A 15,986-nucleotide genomic window follows, 5' to 3' on the forward strand; every position below is an offset into this window, starting at 1 on the left:
GCTACTAGCATAAAAATTAAAATATATATTGTGTTTCAATGAATCCATTCTCTGTGTTTCTTATCTTTCATTTAATTAAATTTTCTTTCATTTGTTCATTTGCCCTTATGATTTGTGTAATTTGTATAAAACTCAGACACAGACCACAGACTGTAGCTGATGTAGCTGTTCAAGACATGATTGAAATCAGTTACTGACAGTAGCCAAGAGCCTTCAGTGAGTAAACAAGCAACTTTTCTCATGAAAACACTCAATTTTGTAGAAAGAATACAAAATGGTATAGAAAATACAAGTCATAAGACCATAAGCATGTTTTGATATCAAAGTTGTTCTAGATTTCATGAAGATATATGAAGTTCCTTTAAAAGGCTTCTTTAGGGTATTGTACTGTCAGTTTCCCTTCTAAAAGTGTCTTTTTCCTTTCTGTGACCAAATCATATACAAAATAATTTTCCTGCAGTGTTGGGAAAATAAACTCAATATATGAGTGTTGATTTTCTATTCAATAAAGCAATGGTTTTCAAATTTTTCTTTTATCCATGACTTGCCTTTCATTGGCTTGGGTAAGGGGGCAAGATCCATTTGTCTGTTTTTAACAGAAACCAGAAAGTGGTAAGAACCCCAGCCCTTAGCTGGTACTCTGATAGATAATGCACTTTTGTATACATTTACAATGTATTGTAACATATTTAACCTAACTAAATAGTGAAAAGACCATAATCATAGCCTGCATTAGTTTCCTGATTTAGACCTCAGATGGAAATGTTTTTCTTAACCTAACTATGGAAGGATGTGCTTGGTCCATATAGTAGTCATGGATAGTTATTTCCTGAAGTGCTGGGCAATTGCAGCTCACAGTGAGTCCTAGAAAGCTCCAAACTTTCTGAACATTAAAGGGATATCTCCAAATATAGCTGCTCCAGTTCTAAATCAAACACTAGTCAATTTTTTTTCTCCAAGATCTCCTTCTTCTATCAGCTCCAACCATGGACTTACCTCCATAGCAGAATTAACAAAACAGAGACTTACTATTGCCTAAACACCTGTCAAGCAACTGGAATCTGAATTCTGATTATCATTAATTCCTTTATAACCAATATACATTCTAATTCATCCCATTACATATTAGATAACTGAAGAAATAGGATGCTTATATGTTATACAAGAAGGAAGCGTGTGTGTATACACTCACATGTTCTTGCTTTCTACAGCTTTGCCATATTTTGAGCCACTCCAGTTGACCAGCAATCACTTGAGCTTGCTGTTGTGAATTTAAGTACTTTCAAGTGCTGTGTGAATGAACTGAACTTGTGGCTTTACTCAGTCTGTTGGCACTGGCACCAGCATTGCTCAGCACTGTTCAGCTTTATGAAATGTGGTGCATTACAGCATCCTTGCAGAAGTTCACAGCTTCCCCCTGGGTTGGTAGGGCTCACATGTACACTGAGAACAGCACCATCACCAACAAGGTAAGCAGCGTCAATACAATCCAATTCCAGTGCTCATCATGGTGACGAGCAGGTCCCAAGTCATAAATCTGGTAATGGTTATCTGTCCTACAACTCCCCTATGCTGTGCATTATTTGAGTCTTTCTAGTTAGGAAGCTCAAGAACCCACAGAGCAACCCTCAGTCATATTACACAGTGCAAGAATCTGTATAGAAAAGACTTTTCAGGGTGGGAGGGGAAGGGAGAGTAGAATAGATTTTCTGTACATTTATATTGTTTCTTGGTGACTCTACCCATATAGACATGATAATCGTATAATGACAAATGAATTCCATCCAGCCTGGACAAAAAACCTATATATCTCAGACAGGATACAGCACCTTGCTGTGTCTGCTTCATAGCTGCTTACTGCTTTGCCAGAATCAGATTATAGGCTTTTGGAGAAACAAAGTTGTAAGGGAGTGGGCATAGTTACCTTTTATTGAAAAACATCTTTCTTGTCAAAATTGTGCTTGGTTTGTCCAGTGATATACTTTGAAATACTCTCTTATTCACCTGTTTTTTTTGCCATTTCTGTAGATATTACAAAATGTAATATCTAAAAGCATTATTCTTAGAGAAAAATCTAATTAGTAAATTATCCTTTCTTCCTGTGGCTTAGCCTGCAGCTATCAGCCCAATAAGACTGCGTTGAAGAGGATGGAAGTGCTGAATACACGATTCAGTAGAAATATTTTATTCTCCTCTAGAGATTCATAATTCACATTGTCTGTAGGCCCTAGTGTCAAGTAAGTTTCCCAGGGACTGCAATCACTGAGTCTAGAACATTGGATCGATGCTTCTTTGTTGGCTAATTTCTTCTGACTTTTAAAAATAATTTTTCTTGGATTTTTTTTTTAATCGGGGTTATAAGACATTAATTTTCATGGTTGTTCTGGAAATATGGCAGAGTAAAGTCAAATCTTACAGATCTTATGAATGTACAACATCACTGAGTTATCTTATTTTAGTAAGATTTAGTTTGGTATTTAAAGTTAAGATTCTGATTTTTGGAAACTGGATACAGTGAATAGTCAAAATGTTAATAAAGCATGCCACATATATTAGAAATGAAGATTTTTAGTTTTTCAGAAACAGCCAGAAAGCCTTTTATTTTGTTCTGATACCCTGGAAACCTGGCATTTCAGAAATTCTTTAGTCACATTCAGAAACCTGATTCTCCTTCTCTCTGAAGAAATCAGGTGGGTTCTTTAGGTGTTGAATGCCAAGAAAGCATACACTGCGTGATGTTCTCTGCTGTAGGGACCACCTGAAGAGGCAGAATATCTGTATGTGGCCATCACTTTTTTCATCCACAGCTCAGGTATAAAGTGCCTCTGTGACCAGTCTTGTTCAAACCCACTAACTACATGTAACAGTCAGCCCCATGATTATAAGATGTGTCATCTTCTCTGCTGTGCTGGAAATCCTGGTGAGAAAGGAGAATAATTTCCTGTGCCACTCTCCTTTGAGTGAGAAAAGGCTGTAGAGGCACCTGATGTGTGTTCCATGTGAAGACCACTCTCCCTTATATGTGCCACAAGAAATAGTCTAGTCTGTTCACTAGATACTGTTCAGAGCTGTCCCTCTGCTGGGTATCAGTCTCAAGCTAAACAAGAACAAAAGTAATCTGGATTTTGGCAGCATGGGGCCTATTTACATGACAAAGTAAATGCAGTAGTTTTTAAATGTAAACTAAAACTTATGGGGAAAAAGAAAAAAACATACCACTGGTTACAAATTACAGTTTACCTACTTGCAGATAAATGATGTTATAGCTGTAGAGTCAAAATGTCACAAAAAAAATACATCACTGTACTCTTTTTTTTCAGTGAATTAAGCATTAGGTAAAATATTTTCCATATGAAATCTGAATACTCTTATTTCTCAGTTGGAAAGCATTAAAGAGTTCTGTTTGTTTTCTGGTACACATTATTTCAGGAGGACAACTTTTTTTCTTCCTGGTAGTTTTGTTTAGAATAATAACACAGAATGAACCAACTTTCTTTCTAGCTAAATTAAGAGTGATTTACTGCTGTTGATCACATCTCCAAGGGTGAAGAATAACAGGAAGAACTGTTAGTTTGGGATAAACAGATTTTGTTTCCAGCTGAAACCACACAGGGCGTTTTAGCCAGTAATCATAGGGGTAGTGGCTGGGAGTGAATTAGCGCAAGCCTGCCATCTACTGAGGCACACACCACCGCTGCGAACACCTCTGCGATCTGCCTGGGGAACTGCAATTAAAGTGCATATGCTAGTAGGTGTGCAGTCATCCATCACAACCTTGTTTACAGGAAAAAGAAAAAAAAATAAAAGAACAAAACCCGGTTGAACTTTTCATCAAAAGTGATTATGGGGTATGAATCTTTATGCTTTTTAGCTTTTGCTTCATTTGTGTTTGACCTTAAACAAATTCAATAGTAGAAAGTCGGCTGACTCTTTTTATCTGACTATACATAAGAATATGCCTGGGTGAAAAAGATCACATGAGATTATGAGATTTATACCATTTTGAAGATATTATGAGTGAGAATTTAAGTGAAGCCCTACAAAGGGCCAACAAGAGTATCATGGGGCATTTTACTGTTTTGACAGATGTTTGATTTCTGGGAAAAGTTAAATAAAATATGAAGCTTATAAAGAGATTTCACCCTTATTTCTCCATACATACATGTAAAACATTAACAAAATTAATATTTGCATGTTTTCTTTAAGTAACATCTACTGTGAAATAAAAGAAACTGTACAATTGTTAAAGCTTATCATGAAATATTTTAATAAGGATGTAACAGTTTCCACATCAGCAGTTTTTAAACTCAAAGGAGCTGACTCACAGTCCACTGAGGTGAATTAGGATTTTTTTCTCTCATTTTTATGGACTTTGAATCAGATAACTTTGAAATATTAAATTTATACATTCATGACACAGTACCTAAAAGTAGTATCCTGCTTTTTGCTGCTGAGAAAAGTCAAAGGGTATAATTTAACAAAAACCTGTAGTAAGTCCACCACCGAAAATCCTAGATGCCTTAACTGTCAGCCTTACATTTAACACTGTACTTAAGCACTGTAGCTACATCTACAATGCTACGGGTATGCTGCTACTAGAGCTTTTTTCCAATCTTTTGCATCAGATTGCCAGGAGTTATAATTAATACAACCACAGTATTGTGCTAGAGAAGTGATTTGTCACAGCTACTGGGACACTTGCCACTGCGTGACACTGTTAGCATAGGTGGTGGAAAGAAAAAACATAGCTGCTTGTTTCAACACAGTCTGTACTGATTCTTATGTCTGGGATAAGAGGGAGCAGAGACAGAAGGTTTTGTTTAATCAGCTGTCATTTATCAAAGAAAGCTTCATTTGTCTATATGAAAATTGTTCTGTCATAAGAGGGGAAGAGAGAAAACTCAAAAGAGGATTTTTTGGGGGGAGCCAATGTAGATGAAAGAGTTAGGAAAAATGATAATGTTTTTATCTGAAAAGGAGCCTTCTTGAGCATCACCGATTTTAAATGCAACCTTGCGAGTAGCCACCACAGACATAAGTACAAAGTATAAATTGCTTCAGAAAAACACATTCACAACACAGTGACAAGAATAAAATAAAAAATCAAACAAGAGGACATCTGGCACACACTAAAAACAAGAATTCTCAGAAATGAAACGTTGAGAAACTCTAGATCAGTATATTACATTGTCAACATATGAAACTCATTTTATATTTTTTAGTGCAACAGAAGAAACTGGAGCTAGGGTAATAGCTATTACCAAATAGCTACTTTTTCTGTCAAGTATTTATTTCAGATCCAGATGGAGATTTTGAAACGGATGCCTCTTTTTCCATGTAGGCTAAAGTGACTTTGCAGCCACCCAGGTCACTCAAAAACTGTCTCAGCTCCCTTCATTGCTGTTTTGCAGCTGACAGAGCAGGTGCAAGACAGCAGCTTCACAGTCTAGCGCTGTCTTTAAACTTCATTATTAGAACACTTTATTGTATGTATGGATACATTCAAACATTTCCCAGTTTGGCATTCCTCCTCCAACTCCTGGCTCAGTGCTCTGCTCCCTGTGAGCCACAGGACTGTTTATCTCCCACTGTCAGCAACCTGCCATGCAGCTGTGAAGCACAGTAATAATCAGATTTTTTTCCCAAGACCTTTTCTACTCTGCTTCCACTGAGCATAGCACAGAGAGTCAAACCCCCAGTGAGGTGGAAGCTGTCTGCAAAGCAAAAAACAACTCCATAACTATGCTGCTTATTTTCTAGGGGACTTTTTCCTTCCTGCTTTCTATTTTATTCCAGGGGGAGGGAAGGGTAGGTGCAGAGAGAGGCTACTTGCTCCTTCCTGGGGGAGGGCAAGATGTGTGTTGGGGGGACATTTTCCAGTATTTCTAACCTCTGATGGGGGAGGCACATACCGACAGATGTTGAGCAGGGTCATTTTCAGTCCGAGGGAATCTGAGCCTGGATGCTGGGGTTTGACGGAGGCAGGCTCGACTCAGTGGCCTGGAGGGTCCCACAAGCCAAGGGGAAGGGTAGCCTGTACAAAAGGTGGTGGGAGAGTCATCTGTACAGCCATTTGTCAGACACAGAGAGGGGTGGCAAATCTCAGGCTGCCAGATCCTAAGTTAACCCATGAGAGCCACAATTTGCTAAATGGGTGTCAAAGCATCAGTGAATACACCCATTCTCAAGGGAGGCAGCCTTGGTGCCTCCCTGAGTTGAGGGGGCAGCAGATCAAGGATGTGGGATTTTCTTTGCTCTTTCTTGTGCCTAACACTGCTGTTGGTAGGCAGGACTGAAATCCCCTCCCTCCCAGCTCCCCATGCCACAGCCCTGCCCTTGCTCACCCTCCACCTGGGGGGCGTAGGGGAGCTGGGGGGTAGGAATTTTTCCTCAGAGGGTGGTAATCCTGGAGGTGCAAGTGCCATTCCTGTACATGCTCCCTGACTCCAAGTTGTCTGGGGGAAAGTCCTCCACACTGTATGCCCTGCTCTTGAGGGCAGTGGCATAGTAGTCGATGGGTTCCTCTGCAGCATTGTCCATCCAACTGAGGCAGAGCAGCCGCTGGAAGGACCGCTTGAAGTTGTCTGAGAGAAAGCCATAGAGGATAGGGTTGGCACAGCTGTTAGCATAGCCCAAGATGACAGAGAGCTGGCTGATGGTGGCATCATCCTGCTCTACAAAGACATTGACCAGCTGCACAATGTAGAAGGGCATCCAACAGATGACAAAGACCATCACCACCATCATGACCATGAGGGTGATCTTGCGTTCTGAGCGTTTGCGTTGCTGCCAGCCAGCCTTCAGGGCCACCATGCGCATCTTGGCAATGATGAGGATGTAGCAGAGGCAGATGGCCACTACAGGCAGCAAGAAGCCCATCAGAAAAGTGTAGATCACAAAGACCACCAGCCACCTCTGGGTGGGCTCTGGCATGAGCATGTTGCAAGCCACCGTTCCATCACTGTTGGCTGCTGTGTTGGAGAAGATGATGATGGGCAGGATGATGAGGATGGAAAGCACCCAGACACCCAGATTGACCATCTTAGCCACAGTGGGCCGGCGGTACCTAGCCGCCTTGATGGGGTGCACCACAGCAATATAACGGTCCACACTGAGCACGGTCAGGCAGTAGATGCTGGTGAACATGTTGATGGCATCCACACTGAGCACCAGACGGCAGAGTAGTGAGCCAAAGGGCCAGTGGTGCAGCAGGGTGGAGGTAACCAGAAAAGGGACGCTGAGCATCAGCAGCTCGTCTGCGATGGCCAAGTTGAGGATGTAGATGTTGGTAGCCGTCTTCATCTTGGCATAACGTAGGATCACATAGATGACCATGGAGTTGCCACACAGCCCCACCAAGCACACTACGGAGTAGATGAATGAGATGAGGATGGCGCTGCCCTGAGACTCACTCAGGGTGCTGTTCGGGGCGCCAGAGGAGTTCCTGCCGCCCGAGTCCATGCCCCCCGCCGCCGCCTCTCCCGAGGCGCCGCTGTCTCCGCTGCCACCGCTGTCGCCGCTGTCGCTGCCGCCGCTGTCGCTGCCTGCACCGCTCGGAAGCCTGGGGCAGGTGCCATTGGGGAGCATCCTTTGCCCGGACCCCCCCGCCCCGTCTCAGAGCAGCAGGCCCCCGCCGTCGGCTGGGTTCGGCATCATCCCGGCAGGGCTCCCGGCGCGGCGGCTGCGGGGCGCGGGCATCGGGAGGGAGGCGGCTGCCGGCGCCGCTCGCTTCGAGCGGCGGCAATTGCTGTTCCCCGGCTGGTGAATGATTAATAGCAGAGGCGCGTCACCAGCTAAGGAAAGGAGGAGGGAAAGAGGAAAAAAATGCGTGAGGAGACGTAAGTGGGTGTCCCTTCCAACCCCCCACCCCCCTACTCCCCTCGCCCGCCTCCCATCCCGCCCTCCGACTGTTCGCCGCCCTGGCAGGTCCAGGGCTGCTGGAGTGCAGCCTGTCCCCTGTCCCCACTGCCCCCCACCGTGCAATGCTCCCCGACCCCGCACTGCTGTTCCCTCCAGTATTCTTTCCCCCACCCTGCACCAATCCCCTCTCCTGCCGATCACCATCCTCTCCTCCCCCTTCATGGCACCTAGGTCCGGGCCAGGGCCACTGCAGTCAAAGGGACCATCCTTACTCCTTTAAGAGGAAGGCCTGAATCATGGGTGGGTGGGCAGCGTTACCTGGGCAGGCACACCTCATGCCTATGCAGCTGCTGTAACCCTCTCTGTCACTGCACCAAGAGCATTGCCCACTCCATAGTGCTGCCACCAGGCACGGCACTATGACAAACTGCATAACCTTCAAACCTATGCACAAAGCACTGCCCATGCCTCCTACCACCACGCAACTACATGCCATCTGCATTGTCCTATCCTACCATCACCACCAGAAATCACACATGAGCAGCATCCAATACTTTACAGACCTACCCCTCTCCACACTGTCCTGAAAATGCCCCCCACACCCCATTCTGACACCCCAGTACATACCTCTGTGTGTCACGTCCAACAATACTCTGATCAGTTTGCACACTACAGCGTGCCATCACTATTTACACCACAATGGTGCCAAGACCATCCTATGCTGGTATGCAAACCAAGCATCTGTCCACTCTTGTATCCCCTCACATACTGCTTCCACTCACAGGATCACTTTAAGCTCAACCATCACATGCTGCCTCACCACTGCTACAGCCCCCTCTTTTAATATTGTACTTAAAACATATGCATATCCCTGATAGGATTGTATCCACACAAGGTGAGGCTATAAACCCTCCTCAGCACTACACAGTGACACAAACCATAGGCACCATTCCAGTCATTCACTGCTTCTACAAATACATAGCCATCACTACATAAATTACTTATTCTATGCTAACACAAAAACTGCTTCTACACATTGATCTATACTGTGCTGTTTTGTACATACACCCTGAGCCCAGGGTAACTATACACCAATAGCTGCTCATATTGTCAACTCTAGGCAGACACTGGTGCCTTATATGCTTCATCTCTACCACCAGTTCCAAATACACATGAACACCTGCAGATAGTCCTAATACTGCATCTCTGTGCCCTGGTGAGCATGTTTTCCTGTTTTTAAAAAAAGGTTGTTTTTAACAACGTTCCCATACACCTCTCCTTCTGGGAAATTTGTCTTATATCTCCCTGTATGCTATTGTTCTGTGTATACAGTCTGTCCTTGCATACTTATACATAATCACTTAATCAACTTTCCTGTACCACTACCACCTGACCATTCTGTATTAACCAGACATGGTTACTCACTAGTAAACACACCTTCACACTTGCTCACTGCATCAACACTCCCTCAGCACAGGCATACATACAAAATACTCAGAAATTGCTTCCTTATTCTGTTGGCTGTAGCCCCTTATATGTGTGAGCATACCATACCTGTATGGGTAACAACCCACCTCTTCACATAAACTGTCCCCTATGAGCACCACCTACTTTTGCCAAGAACAGCAGATCCACATCACACAAATATCACCACAGTGCATATGCTGCTATATGCTCCCTTTAGCACACTAGATTCAGGATCACACATGCATCCTTACAACCTACTCATTTTACCAGGCATACCCATCACCTCCTACTATTCACAGATCTTGTTATCACTGTCTGCCCACCATCACAATTATGCTTATTATCACTACCCACCACTTTAATATGCAGATACATGCAGCATTACCATCGATTTATTACAACCCCTCATCAGGAATTTATTCTCTCTAGCACCTTATATATCCCTATACCCCTTAACACCATCAACATCTATTCCAACACATATGTAACCCCTCTGACTGTATGACTTTCCTCATGTCAGTCATCACCTTCAGTCAGTGTACACCTAGGCACTCCAATATGACAAACATGTGCTCTATGACGCCTTGTCAAGGGTATTACATTCAGCACATACATACTTTTGCATGACCCTTACCAAGCTGTTCCTTTTTCTTCTGTGTTTAAAGAACAGATTGTGAATCCATATAGATGTATATATACACCCCTACACATTACAAAAATAACCTTATTCAGTTTTTAGTAATTGCACGCAAGTTCTTTTTGGATGATACTCTCTGTGACTTTTGAGGACTTTTTGTATTTAAATTTTAATGTAGAAATGCATTTGTTGAGAAGCCTTTGCAAATGATCTTGCCATTCCTAAGACTGTTGCTGTATGCAAGTGCTTTAGCCAGATGTTAGAGCACTTCAGCATGTCACACAAATTTTTCTTAGAAAATTCATACTTATATTTGGGGGGTTAGAGGTTGTATATTCTGATGTGTTGGCATCAGACCTTCCAGCATACAGTGACAAAAAATATTTATATTTACACCATGAAAAATCTTTACTTGCATTTGTGCTATATGACCCTGCTCAAATCTCTGCAATTATGTAAATTCAGCTGAATTGGTTTTGAAACTATTAGTAGTGGCATCATCACCACAAAATTTCAGTTCTTGCCTGCATTGCCCTCCATGATATTTGCATACATATAAGCACACGGTCACTCATGGAGGCATTTTACACATTTTACTCATGCTGTGACCCATTTCACATTACTTTGCCATGCTTGTATTTGGCCATGCCATGCATCCAGAAGGGTCAGTAAAAGCTCTTCTGTTGAAATAGATGTGGGTGGGCATAGTGTTCTTTCTAACTGCGATGATTCAAAATAAAGCACCTATAAATTGTAATTCCTGCAACAGTACTAGCCTCATTAGGCATCACACACATACCTACTTGACATACATGCCCAGAAAAAACCAAAATGCCATCACAGGCATAGTTATAATAATTTACCACGTACTATAGCATATCAAAAGGTTTGAGGATGTCTATATTTCCATTCACTGAAGTTTCCTTTGGGTATGGAAAATTTCATTCATATTAGAGAATATTATTTCCCAAAAAGGAATTTTTGGAGTGCCTGCTTAGTCACTTAGATCAATTCCTGTAACAAAGTTTATAGGTATTAATTTACTGAGAAATTGTAGCTACTGATCTTAGCAATGCTCAATATTGTTCAAGACCCAAAAGCATGTACTTCTAACCTCAATTATTTGATAAAGTAGGAATACTTGATTGGACAGAATGTAAAATAATGCATTTTATTATCCCAAGAATGATATGCTGCCGTTGTAAATACTGACATTGGCATAATTCTGACAATGAAAAACTCCTTTAGAGAAGAAATTCAACTTTAAAGTAGATACAAACCAACTCCAATGTGGAAATATGACTAGAAAATTTATTTTTGTTACAGTACATTCTTTTACCTAGGGACTTTGCCTGTAAAGAGTAGACCAGAGCTCTAAGCTTGTGTTTATGATCCACCTGTCACAAAAGGGTGAACAGTCTGCAGGTTGGCCTAAGACATACATAGATACTTTCCAATAGCCCATTTTTGTAGCAACATCTGCCTCACATGGAAGGGAGGAAAAATAATTATCTCCCAAAAATTCTTACTTCTGGGCCATGCTGGGAAGTCTAGGGCTAAGGCTTAGGCCCTTCCTGGGGTTAGAGTTAGGGTTAAGAGAGACAAGAAGCCCATAGCTTCAGGTGCAGTAGGGGTACAAGGGGAGTACCAGTGGTAGATGAGGTATTTTCTCTGTGCCAAGACACATTTCACCTAATGTCATTGTGTCTTAAGTATTGTGGTAAGAAAAAGAAAACAGTCATGACACTTAAGAGGAAGCCTATGGTAATTTATTAAATATTTAAACCTGAGACAGTATAAGGATAGTTGTCTTTAGTATCTTACAACTTTACAGCACAGCAATGATGTGGTAGCCCATGAAACTGCTCTGACTTGTATACACTGTGAAGCTTCAGCAAATTCAAAAGAGTTTTTGTGGGCTGAGTCATTTCAATGAGATCTCACTGACTAATTCAGTGAAGTGTCTTCTATTCAAACTGTAGGCGCCCTGTGCACCATTCAAACAAAATGTTTCACAAATCTTGCTGAGAAATTGATGAGTGAACACTCTTTTACAACCATTTATTTCCACAAAATAGCAAAATATCATATAATTTGGATAATCAATTGAATTGTAATCTGTTACAGTTTTGTTAAAAATCTTTCAGTACCCATTTCAATTACGTATTTTTGGAAGTAATAAATTTTTCATGATCTTTTGATTAAGATGGAAAATTTCGTGCTGCTTGAACCACTCAGATGTAAATTCTGTTCTTGTTTTATGACTGATACCACTGGATGTGCTACGAATCAGCAGAGAATTTAACTTCTTATTAGAACATCAACATATTTTTAAGTGTCTCACTTTTAATACAGCTATTGTATCTTAGATGTCATGATTCTGGTTATCATTTTACTTTTAACTTTACATCAATTTTAGCTATGATTAAAAAGTGCAGCGCACATAGACAGATGGAAGTTATTCATTATAATGGTATGTTAGAAAGCATTTTCTTCCCAAAGGAAAATTTTGTCTTTTAAACTTTACAATTAATGGAGAAATTAACATCTATTCTGTAAAACAGATGTTTTAAACCAGATTCATCAGAGTCAAGCTGTTGCTTAGAGAACACATAAATGAATCTTTGTGTCTTGATCCAGATGCATTTGTTTCAGATTTAGCTGCTGAAAAGGTTAAAATCAGATGGCTGACAAAATCTGTTATGTTACAATTCTTCCTGCTTCATCACATTTTCTACTGTAGTAGTTTATAACTGACAAAGAGTACCATTATTGAAATCAATTATCCAGAAGTCATACAACAAACTCCTTTGTGTCATTAATTTTTTTTCAGGAAATTTGAGGTCTGAACATATGTACTGACAGCACAGTCCCAAACAAGATATAATATAGTGCCCAATTCATATCTTCCAAATCTGAATTGTTCTGTTTACTGGTAATTAACCAGTGTTAGTGGTTGGAATCTCAGTTTTCAACCCTTGCCTGCCTTCAAAAAGTTGCTTGGTGACAACTGTCATCAGTGGAAGGTGCAGCCAAAGTGCTACTGAGTAAGTTTTGTCTGTAAACATAGTCTAGGACAAACTGTATTTAGCAGATTTTCGTCATACCTAGCTAAAATGCGTCTGGATCAGGGCAGATAATTGTATATAAAATCTTTATACTGCTTGATTAACTTGAATATTTGAAAAGAATGAGGAAGTTGAATATGTTGTTTTAGCTGGATAAAGAGTATCTGAGGAGTCATGCTTCCTAAATAATACTTCCTTGTTCTATGCTATAATGCATATTCCAATATAAATAAAACCTGGCATTTAAAAAAGAAGTAAGGCAACTTGTCTCATCACTTCAAAGCGCATAAACTAAGCAAATACTCATAAGCAGGAAAACTGCATACTATATTTCTTACTTGGAAGTAGGGGCATTTTCCAAAGCAGAAGGTTATTTCTTAATTTAGTGAAAATTGCCATATTTCTATTTACTTCCCTGAACATGGATCATTATGTTAACTGAGCCTTCTCTCTGAGGTTTTGCAGTATGTATTCCATTCTAGAGCAGAATATTTATGAATTGTTTGCTAGTCCTTATTACAGCATAACAATACGCCAGACCCAAGGTCTGGTGTTTCTCTAAAGGGATAGAAATGTGGAGTAGTGATTCAACACCTACAGACGTCACTGGCATCTGAAATAATCTACAGTTCAAGTTACAATACTGGTGTCAGAAGTGATTTCACCTATAATTATGTCTCCTTGGAAAGACTTGTATAATTATAGATGTATATCTTGAAGAGAAAATTAGGGTCCAGTAACATTTTTGGGGGGCAACATTCAGAAGCCCAGTTAGCCCAAAGCACTTTATGAGCAATAAAATAGCTGCTGGTTTGCAGTTTGTGTGTGTCAGCTGTCTTGATCCTAGTGAAAACCATTCCATGCAGATCTACAGATCTGAGTATGGAGATTTGTCTTACAGGGAAACAGTATATTCTTCAGAGAAATGGTCATGAAGTTTCTCGGGGATTTAAGAGAATTTGATTTGTTGTCTTTATATAAAATTGCAGCACTTCAAGATGTTTCATAGATATCACTGTATTTAAACAAAAAAATTGGAAATAATTTAGTTAAGATTCACACAAAGATAATCTCAAAAGCCATTTCACTTGGTGACAAATTATGGTGTCATTTACAGGTTTCCTTTACTTTGTGTTCCTGTGCAGGATAAAATGCCTCAAATCACTTACAAGTAGCTGGGCAAAACTGTTAAAACCAAGACAGGCTCATCCATTCACCTGAAGAAAATTTTGCATACTTTTATTTGACTTGTAGAGTAGACTTACCTGTTATCTTTCCATTGTAAGAGGCGATAATGACAGGAAAGTAACTGAAAACTTGTTAAAATTGTCATTGGTAAATGGAAATGTCAGAAACCCTTTATGATGGGATGACCTTGCAATTTATTCACAAATTCATGCCATAATCCCCATGCCAAGTGTGTTGTATAGCCACAGTTTTAATTTTGTGGACAATTCTATAAAATTTTTAATACTCTGTTCATGCTTCTTTTTAAGCATTGCTATAATTTTACTGATTCCCAGTTGTGTAATCTTTGGGGTCTTTGAATTTTTTCTTGTGGTATGAGTAACTCACTATAAGCTCTCTGTTTTGAAGAACCACTTAATCCTTAAAGAGTTTTATTCATACAAGTTACAAGAAGAGTGGAAATTTTTCATCATTCAAGCAGAGATGGAAATGCACATTCAAAGAACATGCAAATCCAGTGAAAAATTTAGGACTTGAAAAATGTCTTTAAAAGTAAAGTTTCTCAATAATTTGATGAATGCAACTCCTTGAAATTTTTCATGACTATTTAAATAAAAACACCTGTGACATTTGTGACTTCCATTATGCTGGATTGTGGCCATCAGCAAGGGTAAGTAATTGCAAATAATTATTACAAAAGCTAATTGAAGGAAAAAGTATTAGGTTTTCTGCTCTTCTCTTTTAGTGAAGCGTTTCCCTACAGTAGATACTATTCTCTGGTGCTTTGTCAGCCTAATTTTGAAATGACTCAGTTATTAGTCTTCACCAGACTCTTTACAGTAATTTTTACATTTAAACGTGTGCTGGTTGGATACTCTTTGCCAGTGCTAAGTATTTTGGCAGACCTAGATACAGACAGAGTATAAATATTGCACTAAATGTAAGAGCAAAATGAGGAGTGATCAATTATGAACAGAGTGGGCTGGGGACAAAGAGCGGTGCTGTTTGCATGCAAATAACTTTAAACAAATCAGGAAGTATTGCTATGATTGCAGAGAACAAAGTAAATTTGTAGGATAACCATAGCTGTTGTATGGCACCCAGTTGAATTTTATCACTCACTTTATCTAGGTTGTGGAAAGAGTTCTTAGAGTGTGAGTTTTCATTTAAAGGTCATATGAATAAATTATATAGATCTTCCTGACTGATCACTTCTCAACCTCCTGAGAAATATTTATACAGCAAACAATCATTTAATTCATGGTAAATCTTGTTAAAAATTGATATTTCAGTATATTATGATGTGTAATTTTTCTTTTTACTTGAGAGTAATGGGAAACTATTTTTATAATGGAAATGATAACACACAATTAAAGGGAAATATGGCTACTAACAACTGAAGTAGCAGTACATGTCATACAGTGACAGCACAGGTCTAGTTTGTGTTGCCTGAAGTTCAAGTCCAACTGCACAAGACTGACTGAAGACAAGCACAATCCTTGAGTTAACTTTGGTTATCTGTTACACTTGTGCATCTCTGAAAAAGGTTCAGCATTTGACGAACATTATTTTGTACATCTAACAGTCACTGCAAATATTTCAGAAATTTCTACTTTTTTTTTTTTAATCTGTTATCTTTGGTATTCCCATGTCCTGTGCTTTGGGTAGTCACCAATGCTACTGCAAAAGCGTACAGTGCTGTATTTTTCGATTCAGTGGGAGAATAACGTTGGTAGCACACCAACGTTTTAGATGTTGCTAAGTGG

At 40.1% G+C, this 15,986-nt stretch overlaps 1 protein-coding gene across 1 annotated transcript; it reads right to left on the reverse strand.

The window, feature by feature from the left end:
- Positions 1-4,240: 4,240 nt before the first annotated feature.
- On the reverse strand, positions 4,241-8,204 carry SSTR1 (somatostatin receptor 1). Its single transcript, XM_051806553.1, has 2 exons — positions 8,039-8,204; positions 4,241-7,793 (listed from the first exon to the last, which is right to left on the reverse strand). Exon 2 carries the CDS (start codon positions 7,585-7,587, stop codon positions 6,391-6,393), a length of 1,197 nt encoding a protein of 398 aa, XP_051662513.1. The 5' UTR covers positions 7,588-7,793; positions 8,039-8,204; the 3' UTR covers positions 4,241-6,390.
- Positions 8,205-15,986: the final 7,782 nt, after the last annotated feature.

The sequence above is a fragment of the Manacus candei genome, unplaced genomic scaffold (assembly GCF_025592945.1).
Source record: "Manacus candei isolate 608988 ecotype Guabito, Panama unplaced genomic scaffold, ASM2559294v1 h1tg000067l, whole genome shotgun sequence".
Taxonomy (NCBI): Eukaryota; Metazoa; Chordata; class Aves; order Passeriformes; family Pipridae; genus Manacus; species Manacus candei.

What these genes read in the sequence shown, in the direction of transcription:
- SSTR1 (XM_051806553.1), bottom strand. Translation starts at nt 7,587, where the DNA reads ATGCTCCCCAATGGCACCTGCCCCAGGCTTCCGAGCGGTGCAGGCAGC.